At 43.0% G+C, this 22086-nt stretch overlaps 2 protein-coding genes across 2 annotated transcripts in view; one reads left to right on the top strand and one right to left on the bottom strand.

The window, feature by feature from the left end:
• The window catches only part of LOC140282079 (uncharacterized), a 49736-nt gene extending 43513 nt beyond the window's left edge, over window positions 1–6223 (bottom strand). Inside the window, exon 1 of the mRNA XM_072376629.1 lies at window positions 6127–6223. The gene's annotated coding sequence lies outside the window, so the exon portion shown is untranslated. The remainder of the gene's footprint in view (window positions 1–6126) is intronic.
• Window positions 6224–7187: 964 nt separating this feature from the next.
• Window positions 7188–21535, top strand: LOC140281879 (type I phosphatidylinositol 4,5-bisphosphate 4-phosphatase-A-like). Its single transcript, XM_072376381.1, has 7 exons — window positions 7188–7649; window positions 16267–16448; window positions 16668–16774; window positions 16970–17081; window positions 17245–17297; window positions 17387–17477; window positions 19081–21535. The coding sequence occupies exons 1-7, from the start codon at window positions 7547–7549 to the stop codon at window positions 19222–19224; spliced, it is 792 nt and encodes a 263-aa protein (XP_072232482.1). The 5' UTR covers window positions 7188–7546; the 3' UTR covers window positions 19225–21535.
• The last annotated feature ends 551 nt before the right edge of the window (window positions 21536–22086 follow it).

Raw genomic sequence — 22086 nt, forward strand, 5'->3', positions numbered from 1 at the left:
CAGTATCAATCGAATCTGGCTTCTCCCAAAACACACTATCCCCCGGTTAATAAGCATATGTAAAGAAACCACTCAAAGCTATCACAGGCCGAAAACTGACAAACCTGTCCTTTGGAATTTTTGTTGGCACACACTCTTGTTGAGAAGCCCCCGTACTGTCAGTTCAAACTTTTACTCTCATTTTTTGGGCAATGATTTCTGACTAAAGCAGCAGAAAGCTCAAGCATGTCAACTGCTACCGATGTGCCGGGTACTCTGGAAACATCCGACATGACAGTAATCACACTTTCCTTCTTCCCTTACAACACCTCTAAGATTCAGCAGGTACCAACAACACAAAAAGACAAAAATGATATGTCAAAACCAGGATCATCAGATGCCTGTTGCACAGTGTGGTCTGCAGTGACAGCTAAAAAATGCAGTGTGCAACTGCCTTGAAACAGATTTTTTTTTTTGTTTTAAATAAAAAAAAAATGGTTAACTGTGTCACTGACTTCCACACAAGCACAATGATGCTCCCCGTGCCGGCTTTTCCCGGAAATTCAGCAACCCTTTTTCTCTGCTCACTGCAGCCAAAACATCTTCATTTCATGGACTTGTTTCCAAAAAGCATCAGACTTCCCCAAGGTGTTCATTTGCAGATGTTCAGTTTTGTGATGAGACTGCAAGTGAGGTTTTCTTCTTAAGATCATATTTGTGCCGCTTTAGTTCCACAAATTGACCGCCACGGAGTCCGTTAAATCTTCTTGAAGGTCTCTTGCTTTCAAACGGGGGTTTGATTCTTCCTTCTCGCAGCCATACGAGCAGTTCTTAGTTCTCCTCTTTTCGATTGACTAATGAAACTAGACTAATGACTAATAAATTACTAATAAATGTATCTTGTGGTGGGTCAATAATTTATCTGGTCACCTCTGTCAGTCTGGCTCTCAGGAACTATCCAAGTCAAAAAATACTAAAAGATTTTTTTTTTAAATGTGGTTTAGTTGCATCAGTGGTAAATGTAGGATCGGTAGATGAAGGCGAGGCAAAAACTACCTTCCACAGATAGCAAAGGGCAAGCAGGTTGGATTTATTTTGCCAATATCAGAAATACAGGCCAAACATGTGATAACTGACTTATCTTCCTCTGGGCTTTGCTCTTTATGCTCTATGGGGCTCCTCCCCAGTCTCCACCTCTTCTCATGGTTATTGTTTTACTGCCCGTGACTTTATTACAACTTGCTTTTTTTTTTCCTCCCCTACAAAGGTATCAGCATGAGTGTCCGCCACCTGATGATAGACCTTGCCCACTATCTTAATAGCTTTTTATCTCACTTCACCTGTGCTTCTCCGTGTTATTCTCCCAGGGCCATCCTGAGAGTGCACCCTTGTCCGTCACAAGGTACATATGATAACCATTCCTAGAGATAGCCAATGGATGTCTAACCAAGGTTGCACACAGAGCATGCATGATTATTCTGAACTCAAAACTGTTACAGAGGACATGTATGAACAAACATGTCTTTAAGGTTCATTCTCAAGGGTCTCACATAATCTAATCTTTAGGATCCCGTCCAGCCACTCAGAAGGATTCAGGGTCCCGTCCAGCCACTCAGAAGGCTTCATGGCTGCTGAATGCGGGAATGAGGTTTTAGGAAGTATTTGTAATCCTTAATATGAACATTTGCATCTTCATGGTCTTTCTGAAACAAGCAAATACCCTAACTTTTCAATTAAGCTCCAGGAGTGCTAAAATGTCTCGGAGTGCCCAAACCTTTGCTAGACCACGAAGAGACTTGTACACGAGCAGAACTGTTTTAAGTCCATTCTCTGAGCGACAGGAAGCCAGTCTGTTAGGCTGAGACAGTTGTGCAACCGCGGACCCAAATTCTGCCATTTCCAAACTGCTGGCTTAACTAATGAGACACGAGTTTATCATATGACGTTAAGCTTTATTTGCTCGAGCAGCTCAGGGAAAACCAAGTGTTGACCAACACAAGAAAGAAATATATATATATATATCAAATTACAGTTAGTACAAATGGGACATGATTCGAAGATGTTAATGATTTACTAGAAAATTTTTCAACTATGAATTCATTTAAATTAAACATTTTTCATGTTGAAATGCGTTTCCTGCTATGGTCAATCAATTTCTATAATTATCGTGAGGAAATGTTAACATTAACAGTAGATCGGGCAGTGTTTTAATAAACGAATAGCAAATATTATCATCAGTAAAGGTGAACCATGCAGCTTTATTCAAGAAATTTGATCAAACAAGTAGCCCTTCATATTGCTCAATATCTTATCTTCTAAAAAGGTATCAGCATGAGTGTCCGCCACCTGATGATAGACCTTGCCCACTATCTTAATAGCTTTTTATCTCACTTCACCTGTGCTTCTCCGTGTTATTCTCCCAGGGCCATCCTGAGAGTGCACCCTTGTCCGTCACAAGGTACATATGATAACCATTCCTAGAGATAGCCAATGGATGTCTAACCAAGGTTGCACACAGAGCATGCATGATTATTCTGAACTCAAAACTGTTACAGAGGACATGTATGAACAAACATGTCTTTAAGGTTCATTCTCAAGGGTCTCACATAATCTAATCTTTAGGATCCCGTCCAGCCACTCAGAAGGCTTCATGGCTGCTGAATGCGGGAATGAGGTTTTAGGAAGTATTTGTAATCCTTAATATGAACATTTGCATCTTCATGGCCTTTCTGAAACAAGCAAATACCCTAACTTTTCAATTAAGCTCCAGGAGTGCTAAAATGTCTCGGAGTGCCCAAACCTTCGCTAGACCACGAAGAGACTTGTACACGAGCAGAACTGTTTTAAGAAACCATTGTTCACAGCTTTGATATTTACAGCGCTTAGAACCGCTTTGAGAATCAATGCCTGAGCTGTCTGCTCTGTTTCGTTTAGCTAGGGTCCGCATCACCATGGCTACTACCATTTTTGTCCCTGGAGACAGATGGGACATACGTTTCCTGTATCTCTGTGCCTAACTGTATCACTTGGTTTCTTTATAACAGGAAATAGGTGCAGATTTACTGTTTGGTCCACATTTGACCACCTTTTGTCTTCAACACAGCCTGAAGCCGTCCTTGTCATTTTTTTTCAGTAGTCTTCAGAAATAGTCCTCTCTTCTTGAGATGTTGGCTGCTTTTTGCCCCCCTCCTCACCTGTTACCATCTCGCTTTGTCAGCACAGAGGTGTGTCATCGTACACCGATGCACGACAAAAGCAAATCGGTTCCAGCTGGGGAGGCATGTGTGAAAAGGCCTTGCTTTCAGTAATGTTGAGGTCCAGGCCCTGGGGAGGGTTTTTCCCTCCATAAGACCTGCCCCCACTGATTTTCAGTCCACTTCTTGTGCCTTTTAATTTTTCACCCTGGTACTCATCAGATGAAACATCTACTGTTCACACAACAGTAGATATGGATTTACATTCAGCTGAAGGTCCGGATACACCTCTCACTTCCTTTGTGAGATAAATTCCCCCTCTATCTCTGAACATCACTTTCAGACACTGATCATCTACTGCAGTTAGATCTGCCACTTTTTCTGTCCTCTATTTGTTGAAAATTTGAGTTTCCTCAAATTTTTTTAAGGACACACTCCACACCATGCTGAAATATGCCAAGTTCCCAACTAATAGTGCTTTGGTTATCACTTTTTTCCTGTAGATGAAATGGGAACCAATTTGGTGTCTTTGTGACAGTCTGTTATCAACAAAGTGCCTAAAGCTAGCGTGGTTGCCTCCTCTTAAAATGATTTTTACATTAATGTTAAATGACTTAAAAAAATTTTTAAAAAGGGCAGGACTGAAAATGAGTGAAAACGCAGCCAATATCCAGAAAGAAATCTAAAACACATTCAGAAAGCTTGGAGAACTGTTGCTCGAGACCACTTTAAAAGATCACAAGAAAGTCTGGCTGCTTGGAGGCCAAACATAAAAGAAGAAGAGGTGACTCAAGACTTTTACAAAGAGTAAAAGAGCTTAATTGTAAAAGTGAAATTCAAGCCTTTTTGAGCCCCTTTTAAGGATCAGTTTCGAGATTTCTCAGCACTTGTATGTGCTCATAATTTGCATTTAACAAAGAATTATAATTTCAGTTCCTCATCACATGGAATCAGTTAAGTTGTACAATAATTAACCAAATTCTGTTTTGCTGTAACATTCTACAGTAGGGTGATAAGTAAAGCGAAGTTGAATTTTCTTTGAATTGTCTTTCGCTCTACTTGTCCTCCAATATAACTTGAATTTCAATGAATTGTTTGATGAAAATGTGACGTATGAGGACATTAGCCTTTGAGGAAGCGAGTCCATCTTCTTCTTGAGCCTTTTAATAGACATGCATAAAAAGTTGAGAATCAAACAACTGTGGTGTTAGAGGGATGGTCGCCTTCAAACGACTGATGTGCAGATGGTACAGGGAGATCTCTGCTGACACAGACTTGGTCGAACACAGGAATATTTTATTGCCAACCAGGTCCATGTCAGAATTACAGATCGATGCATCAATCTGTAATTCTGCATTACAGCTGCATTGTCTCCTCACAGTCTCCCACTCTCAAAAGAGAGTTGAAGAGCAAGAAAAAGAAAGTGGGAGAGCAAAGAAAGGTGTTCTGATTTAGTGTGGATGTCCCCGTAGAGCAGAGTGTCCCCACGGAGCAGAATATAGAGAAGGGATCAAAGAAAGGTGTTTTGACTGCTAACTTAGTGTGTGTGAGCTGGTTATGTACACAATTATAAGTTTAGAAAGGAAATGATTTTAGAGGAAGCGCTGGGGTTTAGATCCCAGATTTTATTGATAGACATTAATTATTTTTGTTAAAGTCAATGCCAACGGAGAAAATGAAGAGGTGAACAGCCTTAAAAGCTTGGTTTAAGAGCTAAATCTGACTTAGGATCAGCTGAGTCTCATAACAGAGCAGCAAAGTGCTTCTCCTGTTAAGTAGGGTAAAACCTTGCCATATTTGGTAACCCTGAAGATGCTGCACATCCCCATCAACAGGCCCATAGCCAAAATATAATCTGGTGGGCCCACCCTGGACGCACTAATTGAGGATTATGTTTTTCTCAAAATGTTTATGTTTGACTATGTGCATATCTTATCTGGGACACACTGTCCTTGACGCTCTTTCGAACACCTGTTAAGTATCAGACTCTACACTACCAATAATTTGATTTGGTGCAAAGACACTTCCAGACACTTCTTTGACTATCTTTGGCTGCACTTAGCGTGGAAATCATGGCCGGTAATTAGCTCCAGTGATCATCATTTCGACTGTCATTAGCGTGGGGGCCATACATTATAGTCCTAACTATAAGACAGAGATGGTGTTTGCTTTGTAAGGCCCTTCCTGGACATGGCACCCTATTATCGCACATGCATTCATTAATGATTGACTCAGAGCTACACATTGGCGTTTGCCATAATATTACATTCAGGGACTGTTAGACATCCTGATAACCAGACACTACAGACTACACCCAAAAGTCAAGCACTTTTCAAACCTTGAAAATGCCATTCCTTTCATTAAAGCATGTTCGGGCCATAAGAGGCGTTCAATGTCCCAATTTCACTTTTTTCAGTTTGATGCTTTAACTCAATTTAAATGTTTTTTTTTAATATAAAGTGTTAAGATATTTACTTGCAACCATAGATTTTCATTTGGGGTCTTTCCACCTCTAAGGGAGTAACAAAAAGTACTCCTAACTCTAATGAAATTGTTTGGGAGAAAAAGTGACTGTAACAAAACAAAACAACAAAAAAAAAACGAAGCACAAATCAGTGTGTGTCGTCTCCGCCTTCACAAACTGCGCTGCTATCCTCTTAAAGTTTCAGTCTCTCTCTCCAGTCTTCTCGGCACTTTCTGTGAGCCCCCAAATATTAGGATCAGAAATAAAGTTTGCAACACCCAACATTTCGACGGTCGGGTCTCTCGTTGATGGTCTGAAGGAGACCACGTGGTTTTGGATCATTTACGGGTTTTACAACGATACCGAAACCGAAGCGCAACCGCTGGGCTTCAACTATAGGCCGAATGACGACACTTTAAAATGCGGAGACAAACCGCCAGCAAGTAAGCCGACCTCACTCTGGTTTAGTGAAAACGCTCCGTCACGTACCTTTTCCTCTACGTTGCTCTGCAGCTTTGGCATGCTCCACCTGCACCTCCTCGTAGTTTTGTACCGTGTTTAAGTGTTATCAACTTGGTATGGACTGGCATGCCAGGATGTAGGGGGGGCGTGTCTCCTACGACTTGTATTTATATGTAACTAAAACACAAAATAGGAGTTTAAAAGTTTCTCTTTACGGTTTGAAGTTGCTCTACTGTATTGCTCTATGTGTAACTAACTTGTACTCGTCGTCTCCTTTATCCCCAGTCTGTGACTGCTACTTGTGATTTCAGTTCGCCAGAAACAGGTGTTGAATCGAATTTTGTTTCCTCGCCGGACTCCGCCCCCCTGTCCCGTCCAGGAGGTACGCGCTCACTGAAAGACTCGTCCCCGGACCTTTGCTCGTAACACTGACGTACTACGGAGCGCGTGATGGCTCAAACATATTACTCAGCGATTTTTTTTCGAGAGAGCATTAACTTAAATGCATATTTCATGAAAATCTGCGTCTATTGTTGAAAACATAGTAAAAACAAACAACATTGTTCAGTTTTAAGGCCTTACGAATGCATTCGACTATTGTTATTTGCTCTACAATATTGTCTCTGTGGCAAAGTTTTCAGTTTAATTTTCACTGAATAGTAACTTGGGGAAATTTGCACTCATTCGCACATCTTTCATCGAAACATAAACTTAGCCGAATTTCCGATAATATGTCCCTGTTCTACATTAATCCTAGTTGTTCTGTTGCATGCCATTTGAACAGAACATGCTCTAAATGCGTTGTCACAATAACAAATCTTTTGTTTGGTGCAGGGCCAAAGAAACGCTGGTGTGCCTAAAGAGAACAAGCACATATTCATTATTGCTTATGATATGGAGCTTATGAATGGTAAATTTAATGAGGAGATGGCACTTATTACCTCTGTATTTTGTTAATGTTAATGCCTATGTTTTCCTCTACTTAATCTGACAAAACAAATGAAAAAAAAAACCTCAGCAATTTCGACCCCCGCTCAAAAAAAGAGAAAAAATACGCACGTTTTACAGGGCTTGAAAAATGTGAATCCATCATTTTTAAAGTGGCATATAGGTTCATAATGACTAGTAATATGATTTGGGTATTTTTTATCCAATCTCAGCAGACGTCACTTTCGAAACCGCCCCTTCAGATTATTGGTCAAGCTAGCTGTCAATCACAGGCGTGACGCAGACCACAGTCATGTGACAGATGTTTTTGTTGAGTCGCTTCCGCATTCACTGAGTGTTTTCGCCGTGTCATGTGGGTGTCAGAAACCTAAACTTAAGGGGTCAGGGGTTAAAATCTCCAAACCGACTCCCCCGACATATCTACCAGGGGTCTAAGGATTCCCCGCTCTTCCAGAGACTCTTCCTGGGTGTTTTAAAAGGCTAGGGCCCGGTGGCAGCGATGGCGGACGGGGAACGGTCACCACTGCTGTCCGAACAACACGATGGGACCAACGGCTTCTCTCCCGGGGAAAGCTCGCATGGATTTCCGTCGAAACCCCAAAGTATGTCCGCTATTTTCTTAGCTTCCAAGTCGGAGAGATACAGACTAACCTAATAGGTTTCTGAAGTACAAGCTTGACCATTTCAGTCGGTGTTTAGTCATGCAAATATCTTAATGTGAACAAGTGTTAGCTGTTCTGTTTGCAAGCTTGCTAGCTTACAGTTTAGGTGAAGAAAGCAGTCCTTTGTGGCGGTAAGAGACACCTAGAGGAGATTTAACCCATGGAAATTCAATTTGTAGACATTTTTCTTTCGTCACCGACGATAATCAGCGATTTCAAGCTGCCACAGAGACATGACAGTAATGATCGACGGCTGTTTGGTGCAGAAAATGGGCTTCAAAAGTACAAACTTGGTGTTTTTCAAGTACTTTAACAAGTTTTTGGGTCAGTTTACCTCTGCATTCCCTAAAACAAAATCTCCTGGGCTTTGAGGGGACGTTTCTAAATGTAATTATTTCAAGTGTGTTTGTCATTTATCAGTAGTTTTGAGTTTTAATCAAAGATGTCACTTTTGCCAATGAAAGTAAAATAAATAAAAAAAATATTTCATCCACTTCGAAATATAGAAGAGATTTACCTTTATGTTCCTGTGCCTCATGTTGAGGTGAATCTGTACCTCTTTCCGAGTCCGTTGATGCAGTGAAGGAGGAAGACAGAGGAGACGATATAAGAATCAACACAGTTTTATTTGCGCAGTTTGCAAAGTGCGGAGAACAGTTCAGTACACCACATGCGAACAGCACAAAGTACGCAAAAGCTCTGTCTTTGTCTATAGACTTGAGTTCAGTCTCCGCCTTATGAGATGTGTGTGCGTCAATATCTTGTCTCTTCCTCTATGTGTGTGCGTGTGTGTACTGGTATAAGGCGTTACTTTCAGAAGACCGTTGTGGGTGCGGTCCTAGTTTCACCACATGTCTTTCTCAGAGATATCTCCTTATAAAGCTGTTTTGCAACCACGGAAATGAGCAAGCCGGTTATACATGATATTTCCTTGTAAGGCTATCCCCACTCACAATACCCCCTTTTGATCTCTTTTAAGAGATCACACAAATAGTTGAGTAACAATACATGACTAAAAAGAAATTGAAAAACCTCACGCCCCCTTTTGATCACTACAAGGTGATCACACAATCTCTGACATTCTGATGATATCGTCTTCATCTATATCAGGATCGGGAGGGTTCAGCAGTGGCATTACCAAAGGGGAGGGAGCCTTCCCCTCTATAGTGGTAGTTATAAGTCTAATGGCAAGTGAACGGATACATGGGATACAGCAGCAACCACAAGTCACCAAAATAGCGACGAATATAGCAAGAGATACAAAAAGTGACATTATCAGAGTCTTCCATTTCCCAAACACCTTGGTCAGCCATTCATCCAGCGGATTGTCAATCCCAGAGTGTTCATGCATTATTTTAGAGAGCGTGCGCAAACCTTGTAGGGCTTTCGATACCGAACCATCTGGAGCCGTATTATTGGGGATAAATGTGCAACACATATCACCAAACATGGCACAAACACCACCTTTTTCCGCTAACAACATGTCTAAGGCCATCCTATTTTGCACCGCCATGAGCGAGGTGGGAGCTGTCTGTTCTGCCAAACCTGCAACAGCATCCCTGGTCAAATTGGTCAGTCGCAACACGTTATAATGTACATAATTAATCCGATCCACATTTTTATTCGGAGTCACCGGAAAGAAGGCCGCTATGATAGGAATATTCTCGAACCCTGCCGCCACTTGATCTGCTAATTTAAATTCGTCAGGGACTCCACGTGGGACTCCTATCGCATCTATGTAGGTGGGGTTGTCAACTGATAAATCAAAACCGTGTGTGCTGCGCCGGTTAAGAATATGACGACGTCGTCGGCGAGTCAAAGCAGCACTTCTGTCCCTCTCACCATGTAAATGTCTTAACTTATCTCCTAACAGGATAAGAGGAGTACGTAATCTGACCATCGCGCACACTCCCGTGCTGTGAGGTGGGACCCTGACATGTAATTTAGGTTGACCACAATAGAAATACAATCCTGCTCTCGCCCACCCTCCTAATTCATTACCTGGCCTCATCCCCCGACACCATGAGGGATCTATAGCGCCTAACTGAACATCGGGTGATGGCTTGGTATGATTAACCGTGCAGCGCGGGGATGTAATGTTAAAGCACACATAAGACCCATTACCCTTCTCTGGCGTAAATGGGCCAACTATAGTCTTGTTGCTAATTGGTGGGAAAAGACTGCCCAGAGTCTGGCAGCTTGTATCTCTGCCCCAAGTGAGATTCATCATACATTGATACCCTGATGTGTCATTAGTAATTAGAGGAGCTGGGACGGTAACCAGTTTAGGGCGCGCAGACGCACAGGCCACGCAATCTCCTTTACTATTTTCCTGAGCAGTTTGAGCTACCCAAGATAGCCATAAATTTTCCTCTGAGACGCCAGTGGCCATACGCACTACATCTGCGGGTTTCAGTTGAGAAAAGTCAATTACCTTAAACTTAGAATTACTGTCTTGGATTACCGATTCGGCCAGTTTCTTATCCTGTCCAACTGGTGGGGTTACAGCTGTGTCTGGCGAAGGGGTGCTAGTTAAATTAACTGGTGGTGTGATGAAATTGACTTTAACAAAAGCCTGAGGGTCATTACCTGAGGTCTCCACCCCGAGAATGAAATACACCGTTTTGTCATGATTTTGCCCTTCCGGGTGAAATCCGCCTGTCATTTTATCAATTGATAACATGAGAGGGTTCATACCTTGCCTATCATTAACCCATCCTTCTCTGGCTAAGGCGACTTTCGCAGCTTTGGTTGCATTCCCATACGTATAAGTGGGCGTCCATGGCCCTGTATAACCCACCGCCTGACCCCACGAGTGGCACAGACGCTTCCACCACGTGGAGCCACCTGGCGTTCGGCGCCTTGCGCAATCTTCACTTACAAAGGAGTCAGCACAGAGATAAACATCATATCCTCTCCAACCCGCTGCATTGCCTCCGCATTTAATAACGTCGCACAAATCGAATTGAAACGCTGTGGTGGAGCCTACTGTGTAATTCAACTCCAAGCCGCCATATTGGTTCAAACAAAAATCTTGTTTTTGAGTTTGTCGTTTGGGTCGTTTGTGTGCAGGACTGGGTTCACATAACCAGAAGATCAGGGGGACAATCACGCACGTGATGGCTGCACAACATGTGAGAATTTTCCAACTCCCAAACAATAACATTCTAATATGTTTCACTGTGTCTCAAGTATGATAAAAATAGCAAGCAAAACTTTCTTGGTAAGTCAGACCTTATCCGTCAGGGTGCTCTAGGCGGGGTTACCCCTAGAGGAGCTTAAAACCTTATAGTTTGTCAACATTACCCAACTCCTTAGCAAATAGCAAACCTTAACATGATTATAATTTGGTATGACCTGTAAGAGCAAGTTTAAGCAAAGCCCCAGCAAACACGATTATGAGTATAACAAATCCAAAAATAAAAGAATTCAACTGCGATGACGTCATCTGGTCCCGTTCTTCTGAGAAGCACAACTCCGGGTGCTCTTTAAGGAAAGTCAGTCGCTGGTAATATGAAGAGGGTGAGGGCTGACGTTTCCAGATGAGGGTTGAGTTGGAGCCCGGGTCTAACACCCGTCCTGCTCGTCAATGATGTCGTTGCAAGGAGGCAGAAGTGTACTACTGCTGCCTGCACAATGCCACCAGGGGATTATTCTGCCCCTTGTTGGTTGGTGGTCTTTTCCTCTGTACCAGCCGGTACAGTGTGCAAATCTTTCAGCGCCTGGTGAGTCGCTGCTAGGGAGCGTTGAGGTTCCTCGGCTGCCGCACACTGGCTCCAATGGAACCACGTATCACCTTTCCCTTTGACTCGGACTGCGTGGGAGGTCCTCTCGGTCACCTGATAGGGCCCTGTCCACCTTGGCTCCGACCACTTTCTTTTGATGACCCTCAGCAATACCCACTCAGCCTCTGGAGCCGGCGCTGGTTGGCCCTCTCCTCTGCTACTCGCCACCTGCTTTGAAAATTCTGCAACGAGACTTTGGAGTTCATGGAAATACATTTTGTGGGTTAGGTGTTGTTCAATATGTCCTGTTCCTGGCAACTTAGATTGAGGTCCAGGAAAAGCTCTCCCTGTCTGGAGCTCATGTGGTGTAAACCTTGTGGACTGATTAACAGAGCTCCTGATGGACATTAAGGCTAAGGGCAACGCATCTAGCCAATTCATTTTGGTCTGTGCACAGATTTTAGCCAATTTGCTCTTCACTGTCTGATTCATTCTCTCAACCTTACCCTGTGATTGTGGATGGTAGACAGTACCAAACTTGTGTTTTAGCCCTAGCATGGCCTCAACCTGTTGCAACTCTTGGTTTTTGAAGTGAGTGCCGTTGTCTGACCTGATCCTTTCTGAAAATCCATGCCTGGGGATATAATGGTTGATCAGAAATTTTATTACCGACTTACCATCCTCTTTCTTGGTAGGCCATGCTTCAGGCCATCCTGAATATGCGTCCACACACATCAGAATATACCTATACCCTTTCACCGGTGTGATCATGTCTGTGTAATCAATGATGATTTCTTTCCCTGGCTTTACCTCCAATGGATAACGTCCAGGGTGTGGTTTCACTGTTGGTCTGACATTGTACTTTAGACACTCCTCGCATGACCCCACAAAATGTTTGGCCATGTCCTTTAGGTATGGATGCCACCAGTGCTCTAGATTTCTCATCATTTGAGCTACCCCCACATGTCCCACGATGGGTACTGACCAGCGCCAGCTGCTCCCCAAGGATGCTGAGGATACATAGGAGCAGTAACAGGAGGTCCAGAGCCGCGACCCCTACCTCTCCCAGGAGGACCACTATCCATACCTTTCTCTGCTCTTGGATTCTGTGGGCAGCTTCTTATCCAATGATTAGGGTCTCCACAGAGATAACAACAACGAGTCTCCCCTGACTGTCCTCTTCCTGTACCGCCCCTTAGTCCCCGACCTCTTCCCCCAAAGCCTCCACCCCGCATTGGTCCTCCCCCCTGTCTTCTCCCGCCTGATGGGGGCTGCGGTACCCATGGTGGGACCGGAAATAAATCAGGAACCTGTGGTGGCTCGGCAGCTAACATGACCTTCGCAGCTTCCCCTTTTTGTTTTTTATTTTTATCATTACATTTCTGTCTAGCTTCCGTTAACTGTAATTTTAACAGCTGAACCTGCAATTCTTTTAAGTCATCCTGTTCCTTCTGCGTATTATCTTGAGCACGGGTGAGGTGGTGTATTAAGTGTTTCTCCCAGACATGGGATTCACTACCGAGCATGTCCGGGTTATTTACCATGGCTGTTTTGACATTCTCCGGCACTCCTTCCAGTATAGCCTGTCTAAACCACTCTCTCTGAGCTCCAGCTTTCCCTGGGTGGCATCCTGTGTGTTTCAACCATAAATCCTTGCTCTGATCCACATACTCCCTTGGATTCTGTTTGGGGTCCCATCTCATCTTTGGCATTACGGTGGCGTTAGGTAGTGGATATTTTTCTCTCATTGCTTTCCCTATTTCAGTGCTATGATGCGTGAAGGGGGTGTCATCTGTCATTCTGTCTGTATGAGCGATAGTCTCAATTTCTCTCATGTCCCCACCCGTCATGCATCGTCCTGCAATCGCTCTAAAGTCCCCCAATGCCAATTTCTGTCCTGCCGTCAGAGAATCCAATTTGCTGAGCCACAGATTTCCACCTTCGGCTACAGGTGGTAGTTTCTCCACTATGGCCTGTATGTCCCCTATAGTAAATGGTCGGTACCGGTCACCTTGTCCTGGTACTGCTGTTAGTGGGTACATGGTGACCGGAAGGATTGTCCCACCACGTCGGCGCTGGCTAACTCTTCTGCCTATAGTATCTGTCAGTTCCTCTGCCACCTTCATTCCTTTCTCTACACTTCTCACCAGTCCGTCCCTTTTTTGACAGAGCTCTTCTATCTCTCTCCGACATAACTCATCTAGCTCTCTCTCTTTCCTGACGGCTGAATCTTCCTCCTCTTCCCTCCATGTTCCTGCCAAGCTAAAACTTACTGGTACTTCTTGTCTTTCACCTTCCCACTGTCCCTTTCCTTGAAAAGAAGCTGTCCCTGCTGCTTCTGCTTCCTCCTCACAATCTGAAATCTCACTTCCCCTCATGACCTGCCTCCGTGGCTGTGGTGTGACTTCTCGTTTTACCGTGTGCTGTGGAGCCTGTTCTCTTGCCTGTCTCTGCGAGAATGGGTCTGGGGGCGCCGAAAGGTTATCACCTGTGAAGGGGTTATAAGAAGATTTGGACGTCGTCCCTGTCCTTACTGAAGTCTCAGAGATTGATGCTGTAGGAGTGGCTGCACCTGCTTCAGTCACACTGTCACTTACAAGTGTCTCTTCTGAGGCTCCAACCTGAAGTGTACCACTAGTCACATATAGTGTGGGATATAACCCTGGTGTCGGTGCAGCAGGCGGTGCATATGGAGGTGGGCATGTAGGAGTGTCAGGTGCAGTTACCATTTGTTTGCCTCCTGGTTTTCCTGCGTTCTCATGGAGATGTCTCACACTTTGCCAGAAGACCGCCAGCTCAGACCAGCCCCGTCGTCGCTCCTCCTGCTCTTTCGCCTCCTTTTTTAATTTTGAACGTTGCAGCACACCTGCCTTTTGTCCCTGCTCTGCCAGCTCTTCTTTCCTCACCTTACATTCTTTCTCCTTTTCCCACAACCAGGCCCCTAACGGACCTGGGTCTGACATTTTCTTGCCCTTACGTTTCACCAATTGTTCCACTTGTCCCTTCATGTCGGCTAATTTCCTGTCCCTACCCTTTTTAGGTAACACTGCCCCTGCTGCTTTTAAAGTATTCTCTAACTGCAGCTCGAGGGGTCTCCAAGCACCCATACCTGGGCCCCATCCCCCATCATCTATTTCTCTGTCAAACTCTCCCTCCATTTTACTTCTCCTGTTCTAAATTCTGAGGCCACAGGTTTGTATGACGTACGTCCGAGCAACAGGCCTTGTAAGGTGATGATTTATTAACGGCCAGTCAGTTTGTATGGCATAACACCCGAGCAACTGACCCTTTTGACAAACCAAGCCACTTATGTTAGCACCGCTAGGTTTCGATGGCTCAGACAGATTACGTTATCACCGTTAGGTTTCCTCTGTCTGATTGTCGAGTTTGTCAAGACACCGTTTTATGTACCCATTCACCTTTAGACACCTCAGAATTTTATTTTTCCCACAGCCCGCTTCTCCTTATTTCTCTCAAACAAATACAAAACACACAAAACACGTTAAAATCTTCACACACTCTTTCAAAATGCATTTATAGAAAAAATACCTCAGGAACCCTGTTCCTGTACTCTAGTATAGGGGACTCTAGCCCCAAACAGACTTAAGAATTTATGAGGAGTATAACCTCAAGGGACTCTAACCCAACTCCGCAGAGTATGCTACTTTAGGGGACTCTAACCCCAGGGACTCAAACCCAATAGAATTCGGGGTGTCTTCACCTCCCCGGGACTCTAACCCAGCAGCCTCTCAGGCTTCCGGTTCCTCGTCAGGCAACCGGTGGGGTCCGCCACGACCAAAGACAGTCTGTTTTATCCTCTTTTCTATTCACTTTTCTCTTATAATTTCACGCAGTTATCAACATTAACTCTTATCGTCTTTTGCTGATTCAATCACCAGTTTCAGGACAGGACACGTTGTTTTAAGATATTCAATGTGCAGAGTTTGATAAAACAGGTTCTGCTTACCTCTGTGTTAACGTGCCGGCTCGTGTCCCGTCTCTGTCACCGTGAAGGAATCTTTTATCCGAATGAACTCCGTCCTCTCCTCACCACATCCCGGACGAGCCCCCAAAATTGTTGAGGTGAACCTGTACCTCTTTCCGAGTCCGTTGATGCAGTGAAGGAGGAAGACAGAGGAGACGATATAAGAATCAACACAGTTTTATTTGCGCAGTTCGCAAAGTGCGGAGAACAGTTCAGTACACCACATGCGAACAGCACAAAGTACGGAAAAGCTCTGTCTTTGTCTATAGACTTGAGTTCAGTCTCCGCCTTATGAGATGTGTGTGCGTCAATATCTTGTCTCTTCCTCTATGTGTGTGCGTGTGTGTACTTGTATAAGGCGTTACTTTCAGAAGACCGTTGTGGGTGCGGTCCTAGTTTCACAACATGTCTTTCTCAGAGATATCTCCTTATAAAGCTGTTTTGCAACCACGGAAATGAGCAAGCCGGTTATACATGATATTTCCTTATAAGGCTATCCCCACTCACAATCCTCAGAAACTGTTTTCTCTTCTGATATCCTTGTGGTGCTTCCTCCTGTCTGGAAACCTGATTCAGTTTTTGTACTTCCTTTATTGCACTTGATGAACTCTCAAGTCTCTGCTTCAGCTTTTACTGCTGCCACAAATCACACTTTTTATTTTGTCGGTGCTTCTACTCTGTGCTTTGATATCCAGCTTGCAATAGGAAGTCGCTTTCATCAAGTTAAAATCACATTTTCAGACTTCTTAATCTGTTTCGAAGGAAAAGACGTCAAAGTTTCTCTAGCACCGGTGGGAAATCCTAAAATGAAACCCGGTCCTTTCCTCCTTGTCGTCCTGCCTTGCAGGTTTCGCGCCGTTCCCCAGTTCAGTGGCACCCGGAGAACCTCCGCCTCCGTACTCCCCACAGGGCAGCCCCGACAGCAGCAGCGCTCCGGTCATCAGCTGCCGGGTCTGTCAGAGCGCCATATCTGTGGAGGGCAAAACGCACCAGCATGTGGTGAAGTGCAGCATCTGCAATGAGGCTACGGTGAGTACGTGTAGTAGTCCTGTTGTGGCAGATTCAGATGTTTTTAGGGTATTTTATCAACAGCTTGAGCTTCTTATCTCAAATAAAGACTGCTAATACCCCCCTTTATAGCTCAGACACAGTGGCGTAATCTTAAAGTGGTGAAAGTCCGCACCAACAAATGATTTATTTCCTTTTTTAAATTTTTTTTGTTGATCTTATTCACTTTTCTGCCCGTAGCCGATTAAGAACGCTCCCGTTGGAAAGAAGTACGTTCGCTGTCCGTGTAACTGTCTCCTGATCTGCAAAGTCACATCGCAGAGGATCGCCTGTCCAAGGCCTTACTGGTAATAAGAAGAAACAAGTGTGGGATTTCACAGAATTCAGCCAGGTCTGCTCTGGCTCGTAATCACGCCGCCTGTGTTGATGGCATGCAGTGACGAGACGGTGTTGGTTCTGTTTAGAAATATTAAAATTTTTGCGATATGATCTGTAATTACTCTGAAGTTTGTTGTTGTTTTTTTTTTTTTCTTTAATGGCAGTAAACGCATCATCAACCTTGGACCAGTCCACATTGGCAGAGACAGTCCTGAACCACAGCATCAACCTGTCGGCATCAGAGTCATCTGTGGGCACTGCTCCAATACATTCCTGGTAACAAACACCCTCAGAAACCCACTAATGGCTCACAAATCCCATCTGACAACACTGTGACCTGGATTTTCTTACTTATTTTCAGTTCTGTTTTTCAGTTCTGGACCTTTCTGTGATTTAACAGAAGCAGAAAGTGACTTTTCATTTCCACTTTCTCTTTCAGTGGACAGAGTTTTCAGACCGGACCCTGGCTCGATGTCCGCACTGCCGCAAAGTGTAAGCATCTCTGCGGTTCTTTCCGCCTGCGTGTCTTTTGCTTTGCTTTCTGACACAGTTGTTCATATTCCTCTTGATTTGCCCATCAGCTCCTCGATTGGTCGGCGGTACCCCAGGAGGAGGAGCTGGCTGTGTTTCCTGCTGTTTGTCGTCTTTGCAGCCTCCACAGCAGGACTCGTGGTGCGTATCTACGTGTGAAGTTGTGCTGTTAATGATTTGTTCATTCAATAGGCTTCAAGAAAAAAAATGATGCTGTAAATTGGATGTGTTTTTTTTTCTGTGCTTGCACTCATTATTGGTTTATTTACCTTGACCGTCTGTCGCAGCTCAGTATATCACTTAGCACTCCTGGGCACATGCATACATTGTATTTTTTGTATGATGTAAAACGCCAGATGGAAACTAGACAGGAATACACACATTATTCGCTGTGTCACTTTGTTTCTTTAACTGCAGAACATCTGTGCTGTTCACAGAGCTGTCTGTTGTGAAAGCGACACAGTGTTCAACCTCCCAATATAGCTACTGTGACGTTTTCAAGGGTTTAGATGTTTTAGATTGCCCCTGTCCGGGGTAGCTTTTAGCTTAGCTTAACAGGTTAAGTGTCTTTATTCAGCTTTTGAAAATTTGTATTCATGGTTGAGAAGCAGAAATGTTGTCACGTTAACTTGTTTGTATCGAACAGGTTTGGTTTGTTTAAAATCCAGCTAACTGTTGCCCAGTGAGTATGGTTCATTTGGACTGGTGTAAGAGCTGACAAATGGTTCTTGGTAGCAGACTGACTCCAAATTGACCAATATTCATCAAATCGGTGGTTTTCACAAACTCATTTGGCTTCCAGTGAACGCATCAGCATGTGCTTCTGGTAGCATGCTATTTTCAGCATTATTGACCCACTAATAAAGTGCACACTTTTTTTTTATTAAATAAAAAAAGGTGGTCTGGGTAAGAAGCTGGTCTCTGGTGAAGGTTGCACGTTTGGTGAAACGTGTGCAGATGTAAATGAAAATGCGGGTTTGTGAGGCAGAAACAGAGTTTGTACAATTTTAACAAGCTTGAAAGTCAACATGAGGTTTGAGCACCAAATGTTTTTCCTATTTCTTATGGACGACACTTTCAGACACTGTCCATCTGCTGAATGCAGTTTGTTTTCCCAGGTGTGTGAGTTCTTCTTTTGTCCTCCACTTATCCCGTTTCCTCATTCCTCAAAAAAAAAAAAAAAAGGTTTTAAGAGTACACCGCAAACCGTGTTGATATATGCCACATTCTCAAATAATAACTCTTTGGGAAATCACCTTGTTGGTGCAAAAATGCAACTTTATGTCTGTCACACTGTTATCTTTGGTGTTTATCATAGATGCATCTAAAGAAATGGGAACAAAATCTGTGACAGGCGGCTAGTAACAAAGTGCCTAAAGATACCGAGTTGTTATTTATGTGGACGCAAAATTGACTCATCTGTTGAGTTAGGCATCTTTTCTTCTTTTTTTTTTTTTTTTTTTTGAATGATTTGTAGATTAAGTGGCCTTACAAACACCCATTCCTTTAAAAATATAAAGAAGGTACCTGCCCATTCATTTTGGATGAGAGGGTGCGGCTAAGCTTTTGATCACTACTGTTAAAACTCACCACAACACACCCCCAAAAAGAAGGTTTATCAACTGATCTTTTAGGGAGGGGTTTTAACTTTGTCATGTGTGAGTCTTCAAAACACAACCCCATGTGTTTGTCACTCAGGTTTTAGGTTGTAACCCAACCGGTGTGTGTGTGTGTGTGTTTTCAGGTTGGTACCTGGAAGCCCGCTCAGCAGTCTAAAGGGATCTATGCATCGTGGGTGCTGCTGATTCTCTTTGCGCTGTTCACCTTGTTAAGAACCATCTACTGGAGGTGTCTGAAAATCAGCGACCCCATATCCAGCATCACGTAAAGACAAAGGGACTGAGAGGAGGGAGGAAGGAGGAGAGAAGGTGAGGAGGACAGGTCTAAAGGAAATGCGCTGAGCGATCTGTGAGACCTGGTGCTGACGTGGGGGTAAAAAAATAAAAAGATACAGGAAGGGAGGGATTTCTAGATGTACAGTCGGAGTAAAGATGATTCAACATTATCAGAAATACCACATTCACGCCAAACTGGATTAGAAATATAAAAGAGCCAAAAACACAGCGGGGAAGTCATTCGTTGTTTTTGTCGGTGTCTTCTATTTATTATCACAAACTGGTCACGAAGTCGATTGAAGAGAGAAAAAAAGGCAAAAGATCAGCGGTTTTCTTCTGTTGGATTAAGGTGACGTTTCAAAGACGGATGCTTCGTTTGTGCCGTTTGGAGTTTCCTGTGCTCCCAGTGTTTCCTCCGTAACTCGTACGTTAAAATGGAAAAACTCCGTGAAATCGTTAGGTTTTGCTTGGCATTAGTGGAATGGGGGGGCTCGGTTTCACCATTTGCTCAAACCAAACTGCGAGAAGGATCGTGGCGGCTTTAAAAACCGAGCTGAAGAAACGGGATGTTGGATTTTTAGTTTTTTTGTTTTTTTTTAAACCACCACAATTTCATACATTTACTTAGAAATGGATAAGAAACAAGTAAGAAAGAAGTAAATACTACTTCCCTTTTTTTAAACCGGTTACTTGGATATTTCGCATCGTTTTGTTGAGTTGACCAGTCGCATTTGAACCAGTTATGTTCAGCAGCACCTTTGCTTTGCACCAAGACCTCTCTTGCATTCAAAATAAAATCTTTAAATTGTTCTTTAACAGGGTTTTACGCGCCCTTTTTATTTTCCGTGGGCTTTGGACGGAGTGAGACTAACTGTATCCAAGAAATGATATTCGTGAAAGTCTCAACACCATCTCAAGTAACGGTTATTAATTATTAATAATCAGCCGGCATTGTAGATACTGCAAACGAGACCAAACTATTAGTCCTGAAAAAGCAACAGTTCTCTACTTCTCAGCAAGCACTACGAGCATCCCGATTACCTCATCAAACCTAATGGGACATATCAATAAAAAAAATACAAAGAAGCACACGCGTTTCATTTTGAAGGCATCGTTTATTTAAAAAAAAAAGAAAGAAAATTGAAATAACAAGTTTACTGACGGATGATGAAGATTAACTATGCTGTAAATGTTTTATTTCAACCGGAAGGTCCGTGTTCGGTATAAAGTGTGTGATTAAAGTGTAAAATGTGCTTGTAATGAGTCGATAAGATGAAGTAAGGCAACTGCTGGAAGCTTGTAGATTGCATAAATACTCTGAGGGAAGTGTCCTTTTGAGTGAATGGAGGATTTACATTGGGAAATGTTATATATCAGCTTTAAAAAAAAAAATTGAATTGCTTTTTGTCTTAATGAGGTAACATGTCAGCATTGAGATCTTCTCACGCAGGTTTTTTTGACGCATTTTTTTTTTCTCTCCTCATGTCGGTTTTCTTTTTTCTTTTTTTTTTTCTGTCAGTTATTTATATCGACTCAACTCAAAGTTGTGATTTAACAAAATGAGACGTCGGTTCGGTTTTAGTGAGAACAAACTGCCACGATGAACTCCTGATGACCTGCTGATCTCGTGTATTTTCCATTTGAATCTTCGATGGAAATCACCAAAAGCACATGCGGGGAATCAAGCCTACATTTTCTGAAACAAGTAGAACCCTAATCAAGCCTATTTCAGTGAAAGTGTAAATATTTTTGAGTGAATGTTGACTATTTACAGACTTCTGCTTCCCCCTTGTGGCTAATCAATGTAAGTACCTGCTGACTGTGAAATATGTTGCACTACACTGTACCGGAGTACTACTGCTTGTATGTCTCTGTGACTGTATTCTGGTGGAAGGAACTTTCTTCTGTATATTGTGAGACAAAGTGATGATTTTAACAAAGTTCTCTGACTCAAATGTGCCTCTTGCTTTCATTTCTTTGTTTCGTGTGACAGATTTTGGTGTTTTGTCCTCGCGCGATATCACAGGTGCGCTTTATCCTTTTACCCAATTTACATATACAGGTATGTTGGGAGGCTGATCTGTTCTCATTAGGTAAATTTAATGGGGGGAAAAAAGCATTTTACTGAACGCAATATTAAAATTTGGTGATATTTGTAGGGTCGTGACTTTGAGACACTCCCTGACAGAATAATGATCGGCATCAGAGTATTAGAAATTAAACTCGTGCATATAACTGTGTTAGTGTGTCCACTTGCTTCTGAATCTTTAAAATGGAAGAACCAAAGGAAAAGAAAAAGAAAAAGGAGCACATTTTTCCTCCTTGTTTTTCACACATTTGCATTGAATGTGCAAGTTGTCAGTTAACTTGCAATGACCTCTTATAACCACAAGAGGTCAGCAGTCGGGAGGAAATGACAAAGTGTTTAGATGACTCATGTTGAATCTTGGAGCTGAAGCTAGAACACTACATTCTGGGTTTGAGTCGGTTTTAATTTACTGAAAAGGGACGTCTCATGGCATCAACCTGAAGGATCTGAATAGAAGCGTTTTTGCTGCTGCAAAGAGTCGGGTTTCCACACCTTGCTCCCGTTTGCTCATGCACTGTTTTTATGCTGTTCTGTTTAAACTGTCAAAGGTAATAATGTGTCAGATTCTAAGTATTTTTTTTTCCTTTAATGCCAGACAAACAATAAAATGTGTGTTATAAACAAATACTGAAAGTATTCATATTTAAAAAATTTTATTTTTTTTAAAGTTTGTCTTTTTCTGTTACCACAAACGGTTGAATTGATTCATTTAGGGTTTACACCGCAAAATGTTACATTTGGAATAAGAAACAAAATAAAACACATT

This window comes from Leuresthes tenuis, unplaced genomic scaffold (assembly GCF_036924035.1).
Source record: "Leuresthes tenuis unplaced genomic scaffold, fLeuTen1.0.hap1 SCAF_22, whole genome shotgun sequence".
Taxonomy (NCBI): Eukaryota; Metazoa; Chordata; class Actinopteri; order Atheriniformes; family Atherinopsidae; genus Leuresthes; species Leuresthes tenuis.